The sequence below is a fragment of the Limulus polyphemus genome, unplaced genomic scaffold, assembly GCF_000517525.1.
Source record: "Limulus polyphemus unplaced genomic scaffold, Limulus_polyphemus-2.1.2 Scaffold3839, whole genome shotgun sequence".
Taxonomy (NCBI): domain Eukaryota; kingdom Metazoa; phylum Arthropoda; class Merostomata; order Xiphosura; family Limulidae; genus Limulus; species Limulus polyphemus.
Window position 1 is genome coordinate 44642 of NW_013669449.1, and position 22626 is coordinate 67267.

General features: G+C 33.1%; 1 protein-coding gene across 1 annotated transcript in view; it reads left to right on the plus strand.

The window, feature by feature from the left end:
- Positions 1–15168, plus strand: part of LOC106470134 (transmembrane protein 132C-like) — a 51923-nt gene extending 36755 nt beyond the window's left edge. Inside the window, exons 6-9 of the mRNA XM_022398717.1 lie at positions 3581–3783; positions 5805–5895; positions 6839–7069; positions 11050–15168. Coding sequence (XP_022254425.1) covers positions 3581–3783; positions 5805–5895; positions 6839–7069; positions 11050–12405 — 1881 coding nt within the window. The 3' untranslated portion in view covers positions 12406–15168. The remainder of the gene's footprint in view (positions 1–3580; positions 3784–5804; positions 5896–6838; positions 7070–11049) is intronic.
- The last annotated feature ends 7458 nt before the right edge of the window (positions 15169–22626 follow it).

The following is a 22626-nucleotide window of genomic DNA, read 5'->3' on the forward strand; positions in this document are numbered from 1 at the left end:
TTTTTTTTTAGATTTTATATATACATTTGAATAACTAAAAAAATCATAAATTACTACATCAATACCATTTAATTCTACTATAATTTATCAAGCTTAGTAATTAATCTTTATTTGGGTCTAAAAAAAATGAAATTTCGAGCAGACTAAAAACACAATCTACCTCATTGAAACCTTGGTTCAAAAAAAAACAAATGGTGGAAGGAATGTTAGAAAGGCTGAGAAAACCACTAGGGGACATTCTGAGCTGCTGATTGGTTATTCATGTCATATATAGAAGTACGTGTATATAAGGAACCATTTTCAAAAATGGAAAGAGGTGGGCATGGTGCCATTGTGTTTCATTTATTACGTGAGCAATATCTTAGCAAATAGAAAAAAATAAGACCTTATTTTATATTCTAGCTTTTCAATATCTGTAATTTGAGTTTCTAATTTGTATGAAACTATAGCTTTAGTATTTTGACTCTCCAAACATCTAATTTGAACCAGTGTTGCATTCAACATACCATGTGACACACAAAAATTGATGTTTATCTGTGTTTTTTTTAATATTTACTTTTAAATTAACAATTTGAGTAATGTATAGTTCTAAAATTTGAATTATAATTTACAGTTTGATACCAAAATTATTGACATAAATTCATGAAATAGTAGTTCAATAAAATTTTGAATGTGAGTTAACAAACGAAATGACCTGGCCTTTCACCTGTGACCCCACTTGAAAGGGTTAATCTGTAGCTTGGCCCATATGTTTGAACAAAAATCAGTCAAGCCTATCGGTTTTGAGGTCAAAATCCTTGAAGATGCAGAAATTTGGCTTTACAATCTGAGATAAAAACAAGTCTAATGTTTGATTAAGTGATCACATTCTTTTTCTTCAAGATGTTTGAATTAACAAGAATGGACAGTACACACTGAAAATGAGTTTTACTATTCATCACATCTGAAGCAATTTTTAGAGGAGAAAAACAGTTGACATTATGAGTAAATGAGTATTTCAATGGACACCTCACTAGCAGGTTCTCAATTAAACAGATCAAAACAGACAAACACTCATTGCGAAATGCAAGCTTGTCTCTTGGTGTTGTCTTCTCTGTGGCAATAAATACTTTCATATTTTCTGTTGCACAAAACCGATAATGGCTTAGCCTATTTGATATTTTCCTTATTGCTTAAATCAGTTTTTAACAACTGAAATGCAGTGTCTGTTTTGGATAGCACATCATGTTTTACAACCCATCTCAGAAAGTTTCTTATCATAGACTCAAGATCACAGTTGGCAAAAGGTAGTACAGGGTTATCAGTCTGATATTTCCTTAGAAATGGAGAGAATTCTGCATATTTCAAAACACAAAATGATAACTTTGTTATGGAAAGGATATCATTTGTTGCAGATTTCACAGTATTAAATGTTTGACTTTTTGTTGCTGTATAAGAGTTTGATTTGGCATCCACTGTTTTGATGTATGTTTGGAAATTTGGAATAATTTCAATCGCAAATTGTGCAACAGGTGCATCCTCTACCAATCAGGTAGAACAAAATTTTCACAAAGTGTTCCCATCTGGTTGGAGAACCTTTGAAAAGGTGATACATTGATTTAAGTATCACTTCTAAATCCCAATCAGAGGCTTTGAACCCAGTATGAAGAGCTCCATGGACTGTGTGGAGACCACAAGACCCAATATTGATTAAAGATGGGTCCTAATTTGTAGTTTTTAATTTCTCATGGAATGACCAGTTAACATTTGGATCATCAATTCCTATTTGCAAGAGATGACTAAGATTAAGCTCTTTTGTCAGCTGTAAGAAATGACTTAAGAAATTATTAGCCTGTATGTGGCCGAGTAATGTAGAATCAAGAAATTTACTCATCACAAGATTTTATTCCGAATCAAAGTACCGAAAGTACACATCTAATTGGACCTCTTTGATTTTTACAATTTAACGATTTGTCATACTAGAGCACAAAGTTTATCTTTTCCAAACTTTTGGTACAAATTTAGCTTGATATATGGTGACAATCTGAAACAAGCCACATATGCACATTTTTTCTCTTCACAAGAGACCTTGGATGCAATTACACTATCTGAAAAAAATTTTTTAAACAGTTCATTTATGTTTTCACAACTTTTGTAACTATGTTGGCTAACAATGGTCTTCAGGACCCACAAAACCTCAGCTTTCCACTCCTCTTATTTTGAAACATATGAATCCAGTCTGCCCTGCAATGAATAAATTCTATAATGAGGTGCTGATACCTAGATGAAAAGAAGTGAATTATTCAATAGCTAATTGCAAAATAACACAACTTTATTAAATTGTATTGTGCCTTTAAATCATTGCAATTTGGCCATTCTGTTTAATATTAAAGTTAACTTAGGAATATTATTCACTTATTTGCTAGACTACGGCATTGCGTGGATTTGTCGCAACAGTAGGCCTAACTGTCGATATAGCCTAGATTCAGATGATAATGAACTGTGTATGGTCGACATGCCTTGTGCTTTTTCCCCTTCATATGGTTTATCATAGCAGACTTGCCTAAATTGCCAATATTGAACTTGTTATGGCACACACACTGCAACAAGCTTCTTGGCATATCATTAGGGCATGGTTAAAAACTGATGGTTAGCTAAACGGCATATCGCTACCTTCTTCGGAGTCTAGGTGTTCTCTTGTGCACCTGTAACAAGCAATTTCTCGTACTTATCCTTCAGAAGCCACGCATTGTTAAATGTACATTTGCTGAGCATGTTTTAAGCAAGTACACATTCAAGTCAATACCACAGAACATAAAAATAATGATGGAAAAATAGAGGAATTGTAATTACATAATTGCTCAGACAACAACGGCCTCATTCAACCTTGTACTGCTGAAGTAATTCAAGTAAACTATTCACGCATGCGCATGTGCACCACATGCTCATCACTAAGGGAAAATACGATGGGCTTGCTCAGAAGATCGTTGCCATCAGATATTATACAATGCAATCATCAAATAAACAGATTTTGGAAGACACTGGTTTATAATACTGACAGCAGAAAGTTTTCATTTTCCATGACTTTTTCAAACCCTGGCATAAATTTTCATTTTTTCAAAACTTTCCAGGCCCTGGAAATTGCTTCCACAATTTTCCAAGATTTTCCCAAACTTGTACGAACCCTATTATAAGGACCATGTATCCTATGACGTGTTGTCTAGCCAAACATTACATTGATGCAATGGACAAGTATCCAATGGACAAGCAATGTTACACTACGAGTATTTATTGTTCCTGTAACTGTTTAGAAACACAAACACAGAGAAATATGTTAGTACTGAAGAAAACCTTGTTTTATTTTAATTGATGTTTTTATATGACTTTACATTAAGATTGGCAATCATTTTGATAATGTTATTCTTTACTTACTGTATAAAGATAATGGCTTTTTAACTACACTTGGTCAGTTGCACAATAAACATTTATGGATTCTTACATTTGTGTTTTCATGTTAATTAATTTAAGTGATTTTTTTCTAAAAACCGTAAAATATTTTTACATAAAAGAACATGGTTATAACAATAACCCATTTCAACAGGTTTCACCTTCTTGCACATCTGTATACTTAGATGGCTCAGAAATCAGAGGTTCTCAAAATGCATCAGTGTTAGTGAAGTATGGGACATATACTGGTCAAGCACATTTTCTAGTTTGGATGCCCCAGTTGCCTTTGGAGGTGAACTTATCAGATAATAAGCTTAGTCAGGTGAAAGGTTGGAGAACACCTAGACTCCAAAGAAGGTAGGGATATGCAGTTTAGCTAACCATCAGTTGTTAACCATGCTCTACTGAATAACCAAGTATTGGATGGTTAACCATGTTCTAAGTAATAACTTAATATAGGATAGATACCTGTTATTGAATAATCAAATAGTGGATTGTTACTCATGCTCTACTGAATAACCAAGTATTGGATAGTTAATTATAGTTTATTATATATATGATGTAGAATCTTTCAATGCTATTTAATTGTTATATATGATATAGAATCTTTTGGTGTTAAGCTACAAAAGATATTAGTACCATCTAAATTTCAAGAAAACTATTGCTGTTTGATTAAAAGTTTTAGAAGAGACTTGGAAGTTACAAAAAAAAGACTGTTTTGCACCTGCTAATGAGTTATTTTATTTTTGTGACACATGTGTAAAGTCACTTGGTGTATTCTATAAAGATAAAAATATATATATATTTTTTAACATCTACTTTTTGCTCAGTACTTGCTCTATTCATGCCATCACTTTACTGGAAATGCATCTTTACCTTCCACTGAATTGTTCCTTTAACTTTAACTTGTTCCTTTTGATTGAATCTTCACTCTTTTCATCAAGGCTTTATACCATTAGCTTTCATCCTCTGCTCTTCCACTATTGTCACAAAATTATAAACCACCTTTATTTTCATACTGGGGTATCAGTCAGTACAAAGCATATCATGCTAAACATGCACACTAACAATCATATTATTCTCATATACTGAGTTCATTCTTTTTTTTTCTACTTTGACATTAAATCATATTTTTTCAATACTAACAAAATCAGTTAGAATTTCATGTTACACTTATGAAACATAGGTTGTTCTGTATTAAATTATGAATAAATCAACCTAGAGCATTGATTCATTAAAGGAATTGGTTTTCATGATAAACTCAACCAAAGAATAAAAAATACACTATATAATTTTCAACTACTGAGACAACAGCTGTTGAGTAAAATAAATTGAATAGCAGAAAAAGAACCTATACTAAATAGAGCCTGATAATGCCAGACGGTGGTTGTTACTGGATTTTTATAGCATAAATAAATTATTAAATAATAGCATCTTGTATAACAGGATGAAGGCAATATAAAGCTTACCTGTTTTGCTTAATTATTTTTGTTATTACAGATACATGTATTAACAGTATTGTCACAAAATTTGAAGTATGATATCAGTGACAAAAACAAATCCTATGGAGTTATAGGGTTATAGCCTCATAAAAATGAATGTATAATAATTTTCACAGTGAATCTAAGTTTCAAATGGACAGCAACTAGCAACTGCCTGTTGTAGAAACCTACAAATGTAGTGGACGATGTTTCGAAAGTCTTCTGCCTTTTGTCTTCAGGTTTGTAGGTTTCTACAACAGGCAGTTGCTGTCCATTTGAAACTTAGATTCATTATGAATACTCTGTCTAAACAACCTATCAATAATTTTCACACTCTAAAGTTAAAATAAGAAAGATGATAATTCTGTTGAAGATTAATATTGACACCAGCTTGCTATACAGATTTTTAACCCTTTCACTGCTGACACACTTTTTAACATCTATGTGGAGCATATGTTTGAGAAATGAAGACCAGCTAACCAGTACATTTAAATCTTAGGTTTCTGAATAATACCAATAAATGTTTCAGTTTTCTGTTGGTTGCTGTTACCATTCTCTAACAGGCAAGATCCTTGTCTAATGAATAACCACATGAATTGAAGATTATCAAACTATTACTGTTGACGGAATTTCGTGACTCTTTTACATTGCAGGCCCAAGTAGTTAGAACTAGTTACCATTTCCATTAATAGTTGTTCTTTGCTATATATTTTTTCAACACATATATATATATATACAGTAATCTTTTGACACCCAGATGATCTATATATACATCCTTAAAGCATATCAGTGAAATATGAAAGGATACATTCAGTACTTCTTCACAGCAGTGAAGGGTTAAACAGAATATCTTGCAATGTATAGTTATTGACATTTTAAACATAAACTTGTTTGTAGAAAGTCTCGCTGGCCCTCACTTGTTACTCCTGGTAACCGTGCTGAGAACAGGTCCCGAGGAAAAAAGAAAAAATGGGATGCAGACAGAGAGGTAATGCAACTGTTTCAAGGAATTTGTGGCTTTATAGCCTTTTAATATCTCTCCATTTGGAATTATTAATGTTGAATATAATGTAAGGTTGGCTCATGATACATCTCCACTGTTGTATATAATGTAAGGTTGGTTAGGTGCTACATCTGTACTATCTTACATAATGTAAGGTTGGTTAGGTGCTACATCTGTACTATCTTACATAATGAAAGGTTGGATTAGTGCTTCCACTGTTGTATATAATGTAAGGTTGGTTAGGTGCTACATCTCTAGTGTCTTACATAATGTAAGGTTGGATTAGTGCTTCCACTGTTGTATATAATGTAAGGTTGGTTAGGTGCTACATCTCTTTTGTATATTATGAAAGGTTCTTTTAGTACTACATATCTACTGTTGTATATCTGTAAGGTTCTTTTAGTACTACATATCTACTGTTGTATATCGTGTAAGGTTGGTTTGACGCTACGTCTCTAATTATATGAGGTTTGTTTGGTGCTATATCTCAATCTTTGAACATTAAGTTGTTATGGATGTTACACAGGAAAAAAACATTAATTTCAAAAGCATCTTTGAATGTTAGCCTCAGCCAATTGCATGCTGTTTTGCCCAACTTTTCATTGTCACACATCCAGTGTAATTAGAGAAACACTTACAAAATGTTGTTGAAGATCAGCACCAGAAATGAATGTGAAATAAAGATATAAATTACAGGAATATGTTATTTTTCTTCTTTTTAAATGTATTTGTTATATTTAAATTTTTCATGGTAGTAAAAGCTAATGTAGTCACATGGGGAGGGTATGTGAATTGTAGACTAGGACATCAACAGTTTAGGACCTACATCTACTATATTTTATTCTACAAACTTATAAGATTTTAACCTTTTGTTTACGTTTAACTAGCAATAGTGTTTACAGTAAAACATACTACTGTTTATTTTTAGCCATTGGATGTTGTGTGCAGACTGCGCTATCAACAAGCTGGGATTACTGTCTATACTCGCTTCTTTAGCGTAGATCATAACTCTGGGCGAGAAGCTTATCTTCTTAGCAGACAGGCCCCTCTTCGTATCACCGAACTAGTATCACCATTCCTGCGTGTAGCTGATTCTAGGATAGCCATGCTAAAAGGTTCAGCTATTCAGGGCCTGGCCAGTGGACGAACAGAAGTGCAGGTACATTAGTTGTTAGAGAAGTGCAATATTTAGCATACAATACATATTTAATGTATAACATTGTTAGAGAAGTGCAATATTTAGCATACAATACATATTTAATGTATAACATTGTTAGAGAAGTGCAATATTTAGCATACAATACATATTTAATGTATAACATTGTTAGAGAAGTGCAATATTTAGCATACAATACATATTTAATGTATAACATTGTTAGAGAAGTGCAATATTTAGCATACAATATATATTTAATGTATAACAAAGCATGTGAATTAGAGAAGGCAGGAATTTTGTTGTGGTAAATTTTGTCTTTTGAAAAGTCTAAGGACAAATGGTAGTTACATCAGTTGAATTGGACATTGTATTAGAAGAATACTGAGATTATTGGAGGAAAAAGAACCTCTGTCAAACTCCTCAGATGTATAATATCGGTAGAAATATTGGTATAAAATCTTATTTACATTGGTACTTGATGTTAAAATAAATAAAAAATAATTATAACACTAATTTAGTGTAGAGAATATTTAACTTTTAACTATATCAATATAACACTGCAGTAGGGCTAATTTAGTATACAAAGAGTAGTCTAAACTTTAAAGATATTAGAAACAATATTCTGTACTAACTTGGTACTGAGTAGTCAAGTGATGACTGATAGCTGCCCGAGCTAAAAATACATTGGTCATCTCATCATCAGGACGAACGGAGAGTTGTAGTCCCGTAACAACATTGACTTCCAACTGGGTAATTGTTTCTTTGTCACTACCAACTCGAACTTCACGGGCACCGATCACACGACCTGTGATTGGTGACAATACCTGAAATAAAAGATCAATTCATAGAAAAAATTAAACTTTTCAAGAAATGTGATTGTATTAGCAACACCAAAATAAAGAAAATGATCAATTTTGGTTATTCAATGCCCTGTGATTTGTTTCAATGAATGACTTACATAATGTAGGAATTTAGCACTGACCAAAGCACAGGCTCTCCTCTCTTTAATAATATAGTCCAATCAGAGCACATTTGTCAGTACACAGTCTAGGTAGCTCGAAGCCATCCCTGATTCCAAACCATATACTACACAGAAGCAACCAGCTAGTAGCAATCACTTCTCTCTTATTTTTATTGTTATTTATTTTGTCTTATTGTCCAGATGTACATCCACACAACAGGCATTATATTATTGAAGATACGTAGGGCGAAATTAAAGAATTTTCATAGCTATTGAGTCACGTTACATAGCTAGTGAGTCACGTTACAATACATCTTAAGTATAAGTATTTTTTAAGGTTTCTTATGAAATAAAGGACTTAAAACTTAGATAACATAAAATTTTGAATCATAACATACATTATAATGTTAATTTCATTCACATATATTGATAGTAAAGGTGTAATTACATTCTGAATATAACAGTGACTTGCACAGAAAAGTGTTTAAATGGGTACCCAGTAACAAAAGGGGTTAACTGTACAAAAAATAACTACAGTAACACTAGTATGCTGAATGTTATTTAAGCTTTATATCAACTAAACACTACAGCGTTTACTTAACCTATAGACACATACATTTCAAAGTTCTCTGGATGAATGGAGTTGAAACAAGTAATAAATATTGTCAACCCCTGACTAGTGCCATGCCAACCTTCAATAGCTTTATAGCTTACATGTAAAGGTTACATATGCATGTATATAGTCATTATAAAGAGGTAATTTTACACTATAATCCAACAAGTTATTTTGAAATTGGCATGCTGTTTTTATCAGTTACCTAAATATGTTATAGTTAAAGATACAGTTAAACTGTGTGTAAGTCTTAGCTTATATTTTAGTTAATTATGTATTATTTATGTTTTAAAATGCATAACTGAAAGGTTTAAACATTTTTTAATTATACATCATACTCTGAGTCAGTTCTCAAGGCTTACAATATTATGTGGTGCACAACAATTTTGCTGAAGGGTTGCGCATCACTGCAAGAGATACTGTAATATGCCCCAAGGGCACTGTTGACTTGTGTCGAGATAAGTAATAAATGGTAAAGGACAAGAAAGAAAATAAAACATTAAAAATTAACTATATGTGAAAAGGAAAAGACCTGAAATTACGAATATAACCAAAAGAAAATATTTAAAGATGTTCTACAAAAAAAATTAAAAGGTATGTGTTTTTTGTCTATTACCTAATCTTAATCATTTCATTGCACTGTATGTTGATGATAGGAGCCGAGTTAGTGATATGGTAGAGAAAATTAAAAATAAAATATGAACATTTACCTTAAAATAACTTTTGATATTCATTTAGAAGATTCTAGAGATTATGCATATAAAATATGAAAACTATAAGAGGATTAAAAGTATTTTTATACTTAAAGTAAAAATCACCTTGCACTCAATTTATTAAGAGTTTGAGAGCAAGTAACTACAATAGATAAATAACATATTTTTAATAAAAATACTCAATTAAAATATTGTCATTCTTTGTGTACAAGATACTTATGATCTTTAACAAAATCTTACCAGTTTTTGAGAGAATGTGTTAAAAAATCTCAAGAGTTACAGTATGTATTGTTACACAAGTGAAATTCGTGATACGACATTCCGTAAATTACCTGAGCTGGTTGAGGAAGGGTAAAAGCTTAGAGAGTCTCCTGTAAATTAAATTAGTGTTATTAAACAACTAAGGATTCACTGTGATCTGTTAGTGCACTATGAGAAGAATGTAAGAAATAAGTGTAAGGTGTTACTATTTTATGACTGGAATTATCACTATCTACATTATCTACGAATAATTCCTTGGTATGAATAAATGTCAAGGTTACTATTTTCAGTAACACATTTCGTGTTATCTTGTTCATTGTAGCAAGTGGTTTTAGACAATATTTCAAGATAAAGTCTATATATTAATAATGTGTTAGTGGGTTTCTGGTCAATAGCTATATCACATTATCTACTGCCAATTTAATTATAAGACATGCAAATAAATAATGATAAGATTAGAATCGGCACTACCTACCATATTATCAACCTGTCAGTTTAATCCTAAGACATGTAGCTAAATTGTGATCGAATAAATGACTGAGATAGTTAGTATCAACCTGTTTAATTAAAACACATGTAGAGAAACAATGATAGCATATGAATCATATGTTATCAACCTGTCAGTTCAGAAATGCTATATGTCTCTCCACAGAAAACATAGCTAGTAATTTACACCACTGCCAAAAAGATTTTTTACACATGTGCCATGCCTTTGCAAGGAATTCCTACCTCTACTCATAATGACGTATACTTTGCCAGTCTGTGATTCAATCAGCATTAGACTATTGTCCTCCATCAATGAGGTGATACATCCTTTTTTAAAAGGAGGGCAGAAATAGTGACAAAACAAGATAATACAAGGTTGTGGCTGTATACTTAATATAACAGTTCAATCCAGCTATTTTAGCTATGTGGAAAGTGATTGTTAAGTCATGGCAATATTTAAGTAATTTGAGTTGATAAATGGCATACACTGTTCAACATACATGTTTAGGGGTGGTGGTGTTGTGTTAACTAGCAATATTAATTATAGATGCAGTACTAAACAATTCTAGCTGATGTTTTGTAATATAATATCCAAATAAGCAGATACTGGCTACGTATCAGCTTGATGAGCAAAGCATAAAGAGGAAGTGTAACTATGTTAAAGTCTAAGCTCTGAAAAATCAGCTTAATTCTGTGACACTGCAGCAAACAACAGGTATAAAGTGGAAATGTAACTACTAATGTTAAATTTCACTAGAAGTTATTTAAAATATTCAATTGTAGATTAAAGAAATGGTCTATTTCTTTAGGGAAATTTTAAGGTATAAGCTTTAATATATATATATATATATATAATGAGGAAGGTCCAGCTATCCTATTTGATATTCCATCTTGTATATGAATAACTATAGCAATATTGTTTTGATAAAGGTAACATTCTCAAAAATAGCTGCTTATATTAATATTTCTGTATAACATGAATAAAGACTGTTTTTGTTTTCTACAGGAAGGGTTACTGAATATTAACATTCATTACTCTGATGGTACTGTGACTTCTCTCTCTGATATCACTGAGACAGACTATCACCTGTCAGTGGACACCTTTGACAGTGGAGTTGTGGCATTTGCACCAATGGCAGGACTTCATCACCCAAGAGTTATTGCAATTGGTCAGGGTAAAGGGGATCTGTTGCATGTATCCTTGGAGTTGTCCGCCCATTGCCAAAAGCGTCGAACCCAGCCCTTGGCTATGGCTTATGCTTATGTTTATGTAAATTTTACAGAATCAATCCTGACTGGTTCTGTATTGAGTGATGGCAGGTTTCGAGGCAAACTGGGTTCTCGTCAAAAACAGTTAAACAGGATTGATGGTGTTAGGGATATTAATGATGTGCTTTATCAGGATGGAGTTAACAGCCATGGAAAAGGAAAGCCCTACTTTTATGAACCCACAGTACAAGCTCGTCAGCATGCAGTTGGTAGGCATCGAGCTAATTTAACCCCATTAGAGATTGGGCTATATGCCATGCTGGGTGTCTTCTGTGTGGCCAGTCTGGTTTTTGTGGTCAGTTGCACAGTCTTTGCTGTTCGCTACAAGCGAAAGCAGCTTCCTGCTGTCCAGGGTGGTGAGTCTGCAGCTCATGCCCATGATTGGGTTTGGCTAGGTAGGGCTACTCTTGAGAGAAGTGCATTCAATACTCGCTGCCCTCAGACCCTACTCCCCATGAGCGATGTTCGTGGCAACAGGGGAGGGACTGTCCAACATCGAGATAAAACCCTCTCTGGAAGGTCAGTTGGTAGTGGCTGTAGAGCAAGCAATGTTTCATTCCCTGGGTCAGAGATCAGTATCCACATAACCACCAACCCACAACAAGCAGCCAATGATACAGAGGATGAGACAAGTTTGATTGAGAAAGGCACAGTTAACAGCCTAGCTAATGAGAATGCTTTGCATCTTCCATCAGTTATGGATGTTGGTCCAACAAATAAAACTTCGCGTGAAAAGAGGGTGCGAATTCAAACCAATCCAATACCTCCTCCAGTTGCCCCTGCTAATAATAGCAAATGGAGTCATCAGACAACTTTGTCTACTTTTAACACACCACCACCAGTTCCTCCTCATCAGAATCTTCCCATACAAGGGACAATTAGACAAGGTTGGAGAGAAAATCAAAACCTGCTTTTGACAGAGAATCCCCTGTCATTGGATGACATTAACCAGATGGACTGGGACACAGTAGCCAAGGGCATGGACTATGATCAACTCATGCAATACTTTGATAATCTGAAGGAATCTAATGCATGAAGTTGGGATTTTGACAACTTAAAAGATGAAACTCAGAGGACTTATTAGTTCAGTTTTAGTGCAATATTTAAAGGGAGTTTCACTAGTGAGCTTAGACATTTTGGTTAGGAACATCTACTAGTCTGAATCTTTTTTAAACCCACATGCATTGTCTCTGTCTCACATTTTCAAGGATTAAAACATCACGACTTAATTTATTATGTGCATGCTCAGGCTAGCATTTCTTAAGAAGCTCAATATACTTTGTTTTAAAAGTCATAATCAGTTAACACCGTGAATCTCCAACTCCCTCTGTCTATTATATAGTATCTTTGAGGTTTTAAAAACATACATCAAAATTACATATATGCAGCCACTAATAATTAGATTACATTGTTTGAAAAAGATGTTACATTTCATTATTAATAGGAAATAATGTGTCACAAAAAGTATCCAATGTGAAATTTGTTTCTAATTTGTCATTTTTATTAATGAATTTGCACCATGAGTTTTGGTCTGGAATAGGTTCTTTGGAGTGATGATTGGACTAAATTAGACTCATAGCTGGCCAAGTTGTACTGATTTCTTAGAACAAAAGAATATATTTAACTTTTCTTTCAATTCCAAATAACTTTATTTTTATCATAATTAAAGATTTGGATCACATTATCTTGAATAATAAAAAGTACACTAAAATAATAGTTTATCAAAATCAAGCACTGATCTGATGATTCTGTTGTTTGTATGCTAATTATGTGGTGATAAAAATGAATGTCAACTTATGGCCCAGCAACATTCCTTTAAAACAAAAGTAAGTAGTAATCAGACTGAGTTTTGAGTATTTTTGTTTTAATAAAATGAGGATTAAGTGTTGTACAATGATGGATTAACTCATTCCTAACTTTCTACTATCTCAGTAGCAAGGCTGTTTCTGCTATAGATGCCTGTTGAAGTGAGAGATTAGCCCCTCTCAGACTTTCTCCTATCTGCTTCTGCTACCAACCCTCCCATTGAAGTGAGGAATTAGCCACCTCTCAAACTTTCTATCAGCTCAGTAACAAAGATGCCTCCTGTTAGGGTGAGGAATCATCTCTATCCAAAATGTTCACTGACCTCATTTACACGCATTAATTTTTTTTACATGGACTCTGATGTTCTCCTCAGAAGTGTGATCTCAGTTTATCAGGAAAAGACCCATCTTTTTTTTATGAAGCCAAGTTGTTGCCATTTTGAACATGTTTTCAGTTTTATTTCTTCATTTTTCAAGTTTTTTTGTGATATTTATTGATTTTTTTTATAAGTTTTTGATATTTATTTAATATTTCATTTAGTGGTGATATTCTATCAGAAATCCAAACTTTATTTGTTTAACGTGTCTTATCAATGTCATCTTTTAGATCGGTGAATGTGCAGCAGTTACTATTGTCAGATGAGGTGAGAAATGTTTTTATAAAGTAGAAGTAAGATTAAAGAATTTCAATGTAATATTGTATATATCATTTTTCCATTGCTGAAATTACTGTGTGAATACTGTTGTTTCAACCTTAATGATCAGGTTATCCTCATATACTCAAAATAAATGAATTACTAAAGATTCTTTGTCAGAGCACTTTTCCAATGCAAAGTCTACTTTCTGAATTATTGACCTGACCTAATAATTGGTCATTATAAGGTCATGTGATGAAAGTTAATATATCATATCCATTAATGTTTAGAAGGGCCTGTTAATTAAATAGTCCTAATAGAGGCTATCTAGGGTGATTTTGTGTGTGTATTCATTTTTCACCATTTTGAAAAATTAGTTATTTGAAAAAGTCACAAGTGATATGATAGGAAACAATGATTCTGACTGTCTGTTGTCTTAGGTAGGAAACATTAGCCAAAGGTATTTTATGTGTCAGTGATAAATAAATAAAAACTGCAGATTGTATTGTAAACAAATTTTGTAATAAGTGGAATTACTTTAGCTGGTGATGAATGAAACTGAAGATGATAACTGAAAGTTCTTAATGCTAGAAATCATGAAGATGTGTTTCACATGTAGTTTTAAAGTTACAGCTATGTTCCAAGAAAACAGTTTTCAAAACAAAGTATAGGAAAGTAAAACTTCTTATTTATAATGACTTTCAAACTGATAATTCAATACACAAGTATTATCTAATATTAAATTTCATACTTTTTGTCAAATGTGCATTTTGTAGAAAGTTCTTTAGGAATTTATACCATTCTGGTCATTGTATTTAAAAACAGAACAATGCATTTCTATGAGAGGATAAAGCTTAACTTTTATTTAACTGACAGAGAAAGATAGTTACTTCATCAAATACTGTTCTAAGAATACTTGAATAAGGACACACATTATGCTAATATAATAAGTTGGCAAACAACAATTTATAAGCATAATAAAGTGATTTATTTTTTGGGGAACATACTACGTGTTTTGTTAGATCATTGGTCTGTCCTGAAGAAGACATACCAATATTCTATTGAAACATGTCGTATGCTCCGCCAAAAAGTAAACCACAATTATGCTTAAACATCACTGTTTATCAATTTATTTTTACAGTTCTAAGAATATTATGTCAAGAAAGATATTTTTCATCCTTTACTTTCCATCAAATCCTTGTGAACTAAAAATGTTCGGAAAAATTTATGATTTTTCAATGTTAAAGGAAATTTTTCTTTATGAATTACACCAAACAGTCACTTTATGATATGAGAAACCTGCTTTTATGTTTTAAAAATATTTTTTTTTATTAAAAAAACTATTTGGAGTGTCATTTTGATGAAGAAATAAGTGAATTTTGTTTTGAACAAAAATTGCTCACTTATTCTTGTTAATAACTGATAGTTTGGTTTTAAATTTAGTTTATGAGTTTGCTAATTTACACTACAAAATATTTTTATAGTCATGAGGCATCTGTATTAAATTATTTTTCATTTTTCTACATACAAGCTGTTAAAATGGCTTGTTACCAAGAGCTAGATTAAGAATTACTGGGGTCCTAGGTACAGAATATCAAGCTCTGAAATAAGCTAATTTTCCATGACTTTTCTCAACTTATTTTTCACAGTGAATTAAAATATGTTTGTAGACAGGAAAACCCAAAAATTATCATGTAAACAATAGACAAGATATTTCTGTTTAATTATGCACCTATCAAAAGAAACCTTCTATTTTGAACATTTTAAAAAGTAACTACAGTAAAACATTTTATTTATGTAAACTTTCCTGTTTTATTTAGACTTAGAACCCTGTAACACAAAAATTAGCTTCTTTGTATCTCAGCACAACAGTAAAATGTTTAACAAACAGATTGAATTATCATGAATTTGAATGTACAACTAGTAAGAGATTCATTGCCAGGAGGAAGATAAAAAAAACAAACTTTTGTGTAGTAACATCAAAGTAGCGTAAATCTCAAATTTCTGTAGTATCTTTCATTCCAACAAACCCGAAAGTGCTTGGCAACCCTTCATAAAGTCATATTAAAAATGATAATGTAAAAAGCATTATAAAAACAATTTCTTTTGGAGTACTAGGATGACTTTTGGCAGCAAATTATAGAGGGAAGGAGCAACATGACTGAAAGAAGGGCTAATAAAGTGTCTCCATTAGTCGTTGGTATTCTTTTCTACTAATACTTTTACCACTAAAGACTAATCTGTTTAATTTTATATTGCATTTTAAAGAGTATTTATTAAAAATGCAAGTAATATAAAACACAACATGTAAATATTATACACTACATCTTACCTTTTAACCTCAATATTATCCAAAAGTTGTGCAAGGCCAAATAAAAAGTAAGGTTGCCAAAATTCACCTCTTTTTACCAGTTTTGATGTTGCAGCCATGGGTGTCAAGGTTACAGACAATTCCATTGCACTGTTGATCTCAGTGTTTTCATTCTTGGTATACTTGAGAGCAAATGCTCTTCTTCATACTCTCAGTGGCACAAGTGAGATCCACTCTTAGGGCAATATTTACACTATGGAGCACTGACTGAAGACAACTTTGCTATAATCCAGCAGCAGTTTGTTTGGAGACTTGTGTTGTTTAACCTGCACAAAAACATTGAACATTCAGCAGGAAAGTTTTGATTCAATTCCTGGAAGTAAATTGCAGCATAGCCTGCAGCACATTCCAGTCTGATGAACAGTATTGTCCCACTTCAGTAATATCCCATGGAAAGTTTTGATTCAATTCCTGGAAGTAAATTGCAGCATAGCCTACAGCACATTCCAATCTAATGAACAGTATTGTCCCACTTCAGTAATATCCCATGGAAAGTTTTGATTCAATTCCTGGAAGTAAATTGCAGCATAGCCTACAGCACATTCCAGTCTTATGAACAGTATTGTCCCACTTTAGTAATATCCCATGGAAAGTTTTGATTCATTTCCTGGAAGTAAATTGCAGCATAGCCTACAGCACATTCCAATCTGATGAACAGTATTGTCCCACTTCAGTAATATCCCATGGACTGTAATGTCTAAGGAATAGTACTCTCCCGTGAACAGTAATATCCAATGAATTGCATTCTCAAAGCATTCATGTAACATTATCCAAACCGTTTTCTCTTTAGCCGAGTCTGGTATTGTTGAGAAACAGCTGAGATTTGCTGTAAACTTTTCTGACAAGTATGTCTGAAAGTCATTGTATCTACCGTGTTTAAAAAATGTGAAACTCTAGGAACATGGTGCATCAGTGTATATACTAAACATAATGCTTGCACTGTCGTTAAATTCTCCAGGGCAGTTAGATATCCAATTCCATAGACTTACACCTGGGTCATTCTCAAGTGGCTTGACCTTACTAAGTTAATCCATACACTTTGCCCCAGAGAATTGAAGGATCATCTGTTTAGCTAGATTGTGGTCAACTGGGGGATGGCCCTAGTTACTCCATCAGGATTGGATCACATAATTATGTGTAAATCCAGCAGAATTGTTTGAGAGGGTGGGGTAAGTTAGTAGTGTGAAAGAATATTACCATTAGCCATTATAACCCAATCCCAAGAAATAACAAATATTTATTGTATAGCTATAACAATTATGGACTTGGTTTCTACTTCAATTTGAATCAGGATAAACAGCAAGTAATGCTTAATAATGTCAAACTAGAGTTTCTAACTTTGAAGTATTTGTATTTTTGCTATAGTAGCAAACATTTCCAGGCTATGCCAATGTAGAGTACAAAAGTTGAGTAAACAATAACTGAAAAATGTTTAGCTTGTTGAAGTTCTTCTACATTTGTATTCTTAATTTTATTTCTCACCAGTTCAATGAATATATAGCAAAATACAATGATAGTCACCTTTCTATGTGCTTGAATTGAGCAAGATGGTTGGCCAGAAAGGGATTACTAGCTTCAAACTTCCAGTGTAACTTCAATTGTGTGTTTATCAGAACAACTTGTCTGGATGTGGAAAGCATACCCATGCTTATTTCATGTTCACTACAGCATTTCAGGATATCTCAATACTGGTATTTTAATTGAAATTCCCAGCATGACCTGAATCCATTCCACTGGTCAAGCTCTTCTGTAAAAAAGCACATGTCCTACTTGTTGAGCACAGCTTTCCAACACGGCAGAAAATATTCCCAGCTGATGGCAAGTAAATTAGCCAATCCCACATAACAACATTATTGCACATCCTGCTTCCAAAAAACAAAAAAGAGCTTTACTTGATATTTGTATCTTCCCTGGATTTAACCAGAGCAGAAGCAAAATATCATTTCATAATCTCACTTTGACATGCAGATGATCATTTGGAAATCCAGAAATTTTCCCAACTAATCAAGCTATTAGTAAACTGATCTGGTGATTAGTTGTATATTTATTTGACCATTCATTTTGTTCTTCATTCTTCAACAGGGAAATACTTTTATTTTATTCTATCCTCTTCATGAACACTACGTTTTACCTGTGATTTTTTGAAATGACAGTCTTTAATGCCTACCACTTCATTGATGGCTTTGGTTCTTTTTTTTTTCAAGATGCTGGTAAATTATATACATATTCTTGTATATTATAAAAAAAAAGCTACTTGTTTTAACACCTTATCTTTTTTTTTCTTGTTCCTCTTTACCGCTAAGATAGTGGCAAATGATGAATGAATTCATATTGAATTTTAATTCAGAACACTACAAGTTGCAGCTCACCACAGTTATATTGCAATCACTAGTATAGCTTTAAAAGTTCACAATAGACCAGCCAATCTATAATCAGTCTACTTAATTTGTGTTAATAAAAAGTTCCATAAACTGTATACAAGTGACAAGTAAACATGTAAGTGGTTTATCACTCTTATTATGAATTATATTTAAGTTCCTGTCAAACAAATCAAAGTGGGCACCCACTTTCAAATATTTTAATATCATATATGCTTAGTCTTATAAAGATCAGTGGCACTTAACTATCTGAGGGCCTAGGTTCTGTAGGCTTATCCTTTAATCCGGCCTCAAATGTCATAATGTATGATTAAACCATTGATATTAACAGCTTTGTGGAGACACCTGTCACTTGTTTTCACCTTTCTCTGTAGTTGGTGCATTATATCTCGTATTACTATGTACTATCTGAGGGCTTAGGTTCTGTAGGCCTATCCTTTAATCTGGCCTCAAATGTCATAATGTATGATTAAACCATTGATATTAACAGCTTTGTGGAGACACCTGTCATTTGTTTTCACCTTTCTCTGTAGTTGGTGCATTATATCTCGTATTACTATGTACAGACTCATGAATAAAAATGCAGGTAATATAATTATATAGTTTTATTTCTAAACATCTTCTTCATTTTAAAACATATTAAAAAATATTGTTTCCCAACACTTACAACTATGCTGGGTCAGAAAAATGAAAAGCTGACATGCGAGCATCAAGATGCAGGAGCAGTACTAACAACTTCCCAGCTGTCACAATGGCTGACACTCGGTAGCTTGGGCAACTAAAACATTGAAAAGCTAGAAGGATTTTTTATCCTTGTTGCTAAGGCTCCAAGCGTAAAAGTACTGTAGTATATCAACATATTTAATTTATCTATGCTCATGGATACTCATGTCAAATGGCATATGAATAATTGATAGAACCTAGTCACATTCTCCAATAATGCCTTTTGCCCTAGCAGTTGTCTTAACTGCAAAGAAGTTAAAAAAAAACATTTTTTTTTCCATATTTAAACTTTTGTAATATATAGTGAAGTATATATATTTTAGGTTGTAAATATTAGGTTTGTGTGACTGCAGTAGGACAAATCCCTGCTAGAAGCTAGCGTTGACCTAAGTAGTATCATTACTGTTCACATACCAACTAAATGTTGTACATTTTGTGTCATTATATATGTACATGCATATACATAGGTATGGTAAACATTCACCAAGATCACAAACATTAAAGGTAATGATCTAGCTACAGGCATACATGGATATGGTAAATATTCACTTGATCACTCTCACTGAAGATTAATGGGTTGGCTACATGGATGGGTTAAATATTCACCAAAGTCACTAGCTGAAAGGTAAAAACTGCATGCATACATGGATATGGTAAATATTCACTTCATCTATCTCCCTGAAGATTAATGGGTTGGCTACATGGATGGGTTAAATATTCACCAAAGTCACTACTGAAAGGTAAAGACTGCATGCATACATGGATATGGTAAATATTCACTTCATCTATCTCCCTGAAGATTAATGGGTTGGCTACATGGATGGGTTAAATATTCACCAAAGTCACTACCTGAAAGGTAAAGACTGCATGCATACATGGTAAAATCAGGTTGAGGATGTTACTCATGTTAGGTTTTGATTATAAACTGGGATTTTTCTACAGTAGGTGTCTGCGAATTGTTGGTGATAAATGTCAACAATAAATGGACAGCACACAATCCACTTGTTTCAAAAGAATATATTCAAAACAAGTCAAACATATGTACAAAAACTTGTTACACTATTGGTTATCACCATTGTATCTATGATTCTAAGTAATACTCTTTTTCTTATCAGAAGTCCATACAGGCCATTTCAGGTACTTTAGAACCAAATTGATATGACGAATTATTTATTCTCTCCTATTTTATCACAAAACAATAGTGATAAGTTCACTTACGTTACCCCATGGGTTACCACAGTTGTATCCAGAACTTCAAACAATTGTCTCCTCTTTGTCAAAGTCTGCACAGGTGGGTTCAATTACTTTAGAACATCCTTTGACAAGACAAGTTATTCTTCTTATCTCTGTTAAACTGTGAAACTCATTTTATAATATCGCCCATTATGGCTAAATTAACAATCATGCAGTTTAACTTGGATTTCACTAACTTAATGTTTTCTGACTCAATTTCACTTAACGCGGTAAAGTCATGTTGAGGATATTACTCGTGTCAGGTTGAATCCAGAGCTTTAAATAACACTGGTCAAAAAGTTCATTTTCATAAGACGTAATTATAGGTGGGTTAGATAGCTCTTGGGATGCTGATTCCAAATCTGTTTTTGGTTTTCCTCTAGCACATCAAGTTTTGGCAATGAGACTGATGAAATTTGAAAGGTTATTGCCTTCATTATAATTTAAGTTGTTGGACATTTCTTTTTTCATAAGTGTGTACTGTATAAATGTAACCAAGTGTATGGTGTGTATAATGTTTATGGGAATCATACTGAAATATAAATAAAGTTGTAACATTAACTAGCCTAATGTGTGATTATTACCTAAATTGGCTGAAATTAACACCAGTCATATTTCGATAACTAGATGTGCTAGAAGAAAACTGATAGAATCAGTGTGCAAAACTGGTTTAGAAAAGTGTGTTTACATCTTTGATGAAAGAAAAAGTTCGATTTTTTTTACCAGTGTAATTGTTGTTTTTTCCCAAGAGTCCACACAGCCTGGTTCAGTTACTTTAGAACCCAGTTGACAAGTTATTTTTCCTATCTCTGCTGTTACAATACAGCTGTAAAATACACTACAAAAATCACCTATTAAGGCTAATCACACACACGTCTGCTAACTTCACATTTTATTTCACAAACTTCTGACTGAACTTTTCTTGCACTCACTTGGTCGCCAATATATTGCCCAACTGAGGCCTTGAACTATTTACAAATTACGAGATGCTATGATGTAACAACACTCATTTGGCAACAATCAAAATACCGAAGATTCGAGTAACATGGCATCAACAATATAACAAAAACTTAGTACAAAAATTATACTGCATACACGCTGTATGACTCGTACCAAGTTACGTAACTTGTCACAACTATCACTTTCAAAATAATTAACTTTCGACACTTGTTATGAAAACCAAATAATCATTAAATATTAAATCACCAAATGTAATAAATAATAACTCTTACACTAAAGTCTTGTAAATCCAACAATAAACCCCTCTTCAAGAAAAATATTTAGAATATTTTATTACACTATATACAAAGACTATTCTTAGTTCATACACCCAAGTCTCCTTATATAGTCTGCACCAACATTTACAGTTCCAATTTTGGTCTCTCTTCATATAGGGCCTCTAGTAGGGCTTCACCTTGACAGGATCTCTTGTCTTCATCTTGATATTGTGCCTCTTTCTTCTGCTTGCCAGTCAGTTCTTCACTTATGTTGATATCCTTGCACATCTCATCTCTACACAATAGTCTATACCAAAGTTACTGTCTTCAATTCCTGCATCTATGACAGCTACACCTGTCATGTCCCTCTCTACCTCAATAAATGTACCTATTAGGTCTTCTTCCCTCTTGAAGTACCTCTTTAACAGATTGGCATGAAATATTTTGATCTTACCATTTACTTTCACCCTTATAGTCCATTCTTTTGAGAACTTCCTGTAGTTCAATGGGTCCTTTTCACTGCAAGATGAGTATGTTGTTGTCTGTAGGCAGCACAAATAAGATCTTAAAATGTTGATCCTTAACCTTCTTGTCATAAAAACGTTTCTGAGTCATTTTGATGTGTTTAGCTTCCTCAGAAGCACTGCTTTGCTAGGTCCAGTATAGTACTCTTTTTCTGGTACTCTATTTTGTTAGTCTCTTTTTCCCCTTTGTCTTATGCTCAAATTTCTCTCGGGTGCTGTCCCAAAGCTTCTTCAGTGATGGGTCTTTCTTCAGTGCTTCCCTCTGGTCCCATGAACTCACATTCGGGTTGTCATTTTTTGAGGCTTGATATCTTGCTTGTTCTTCTTCCCTTGAGCTCTCCTGGTGACTGCAGATATCTCATCAGTTTTCT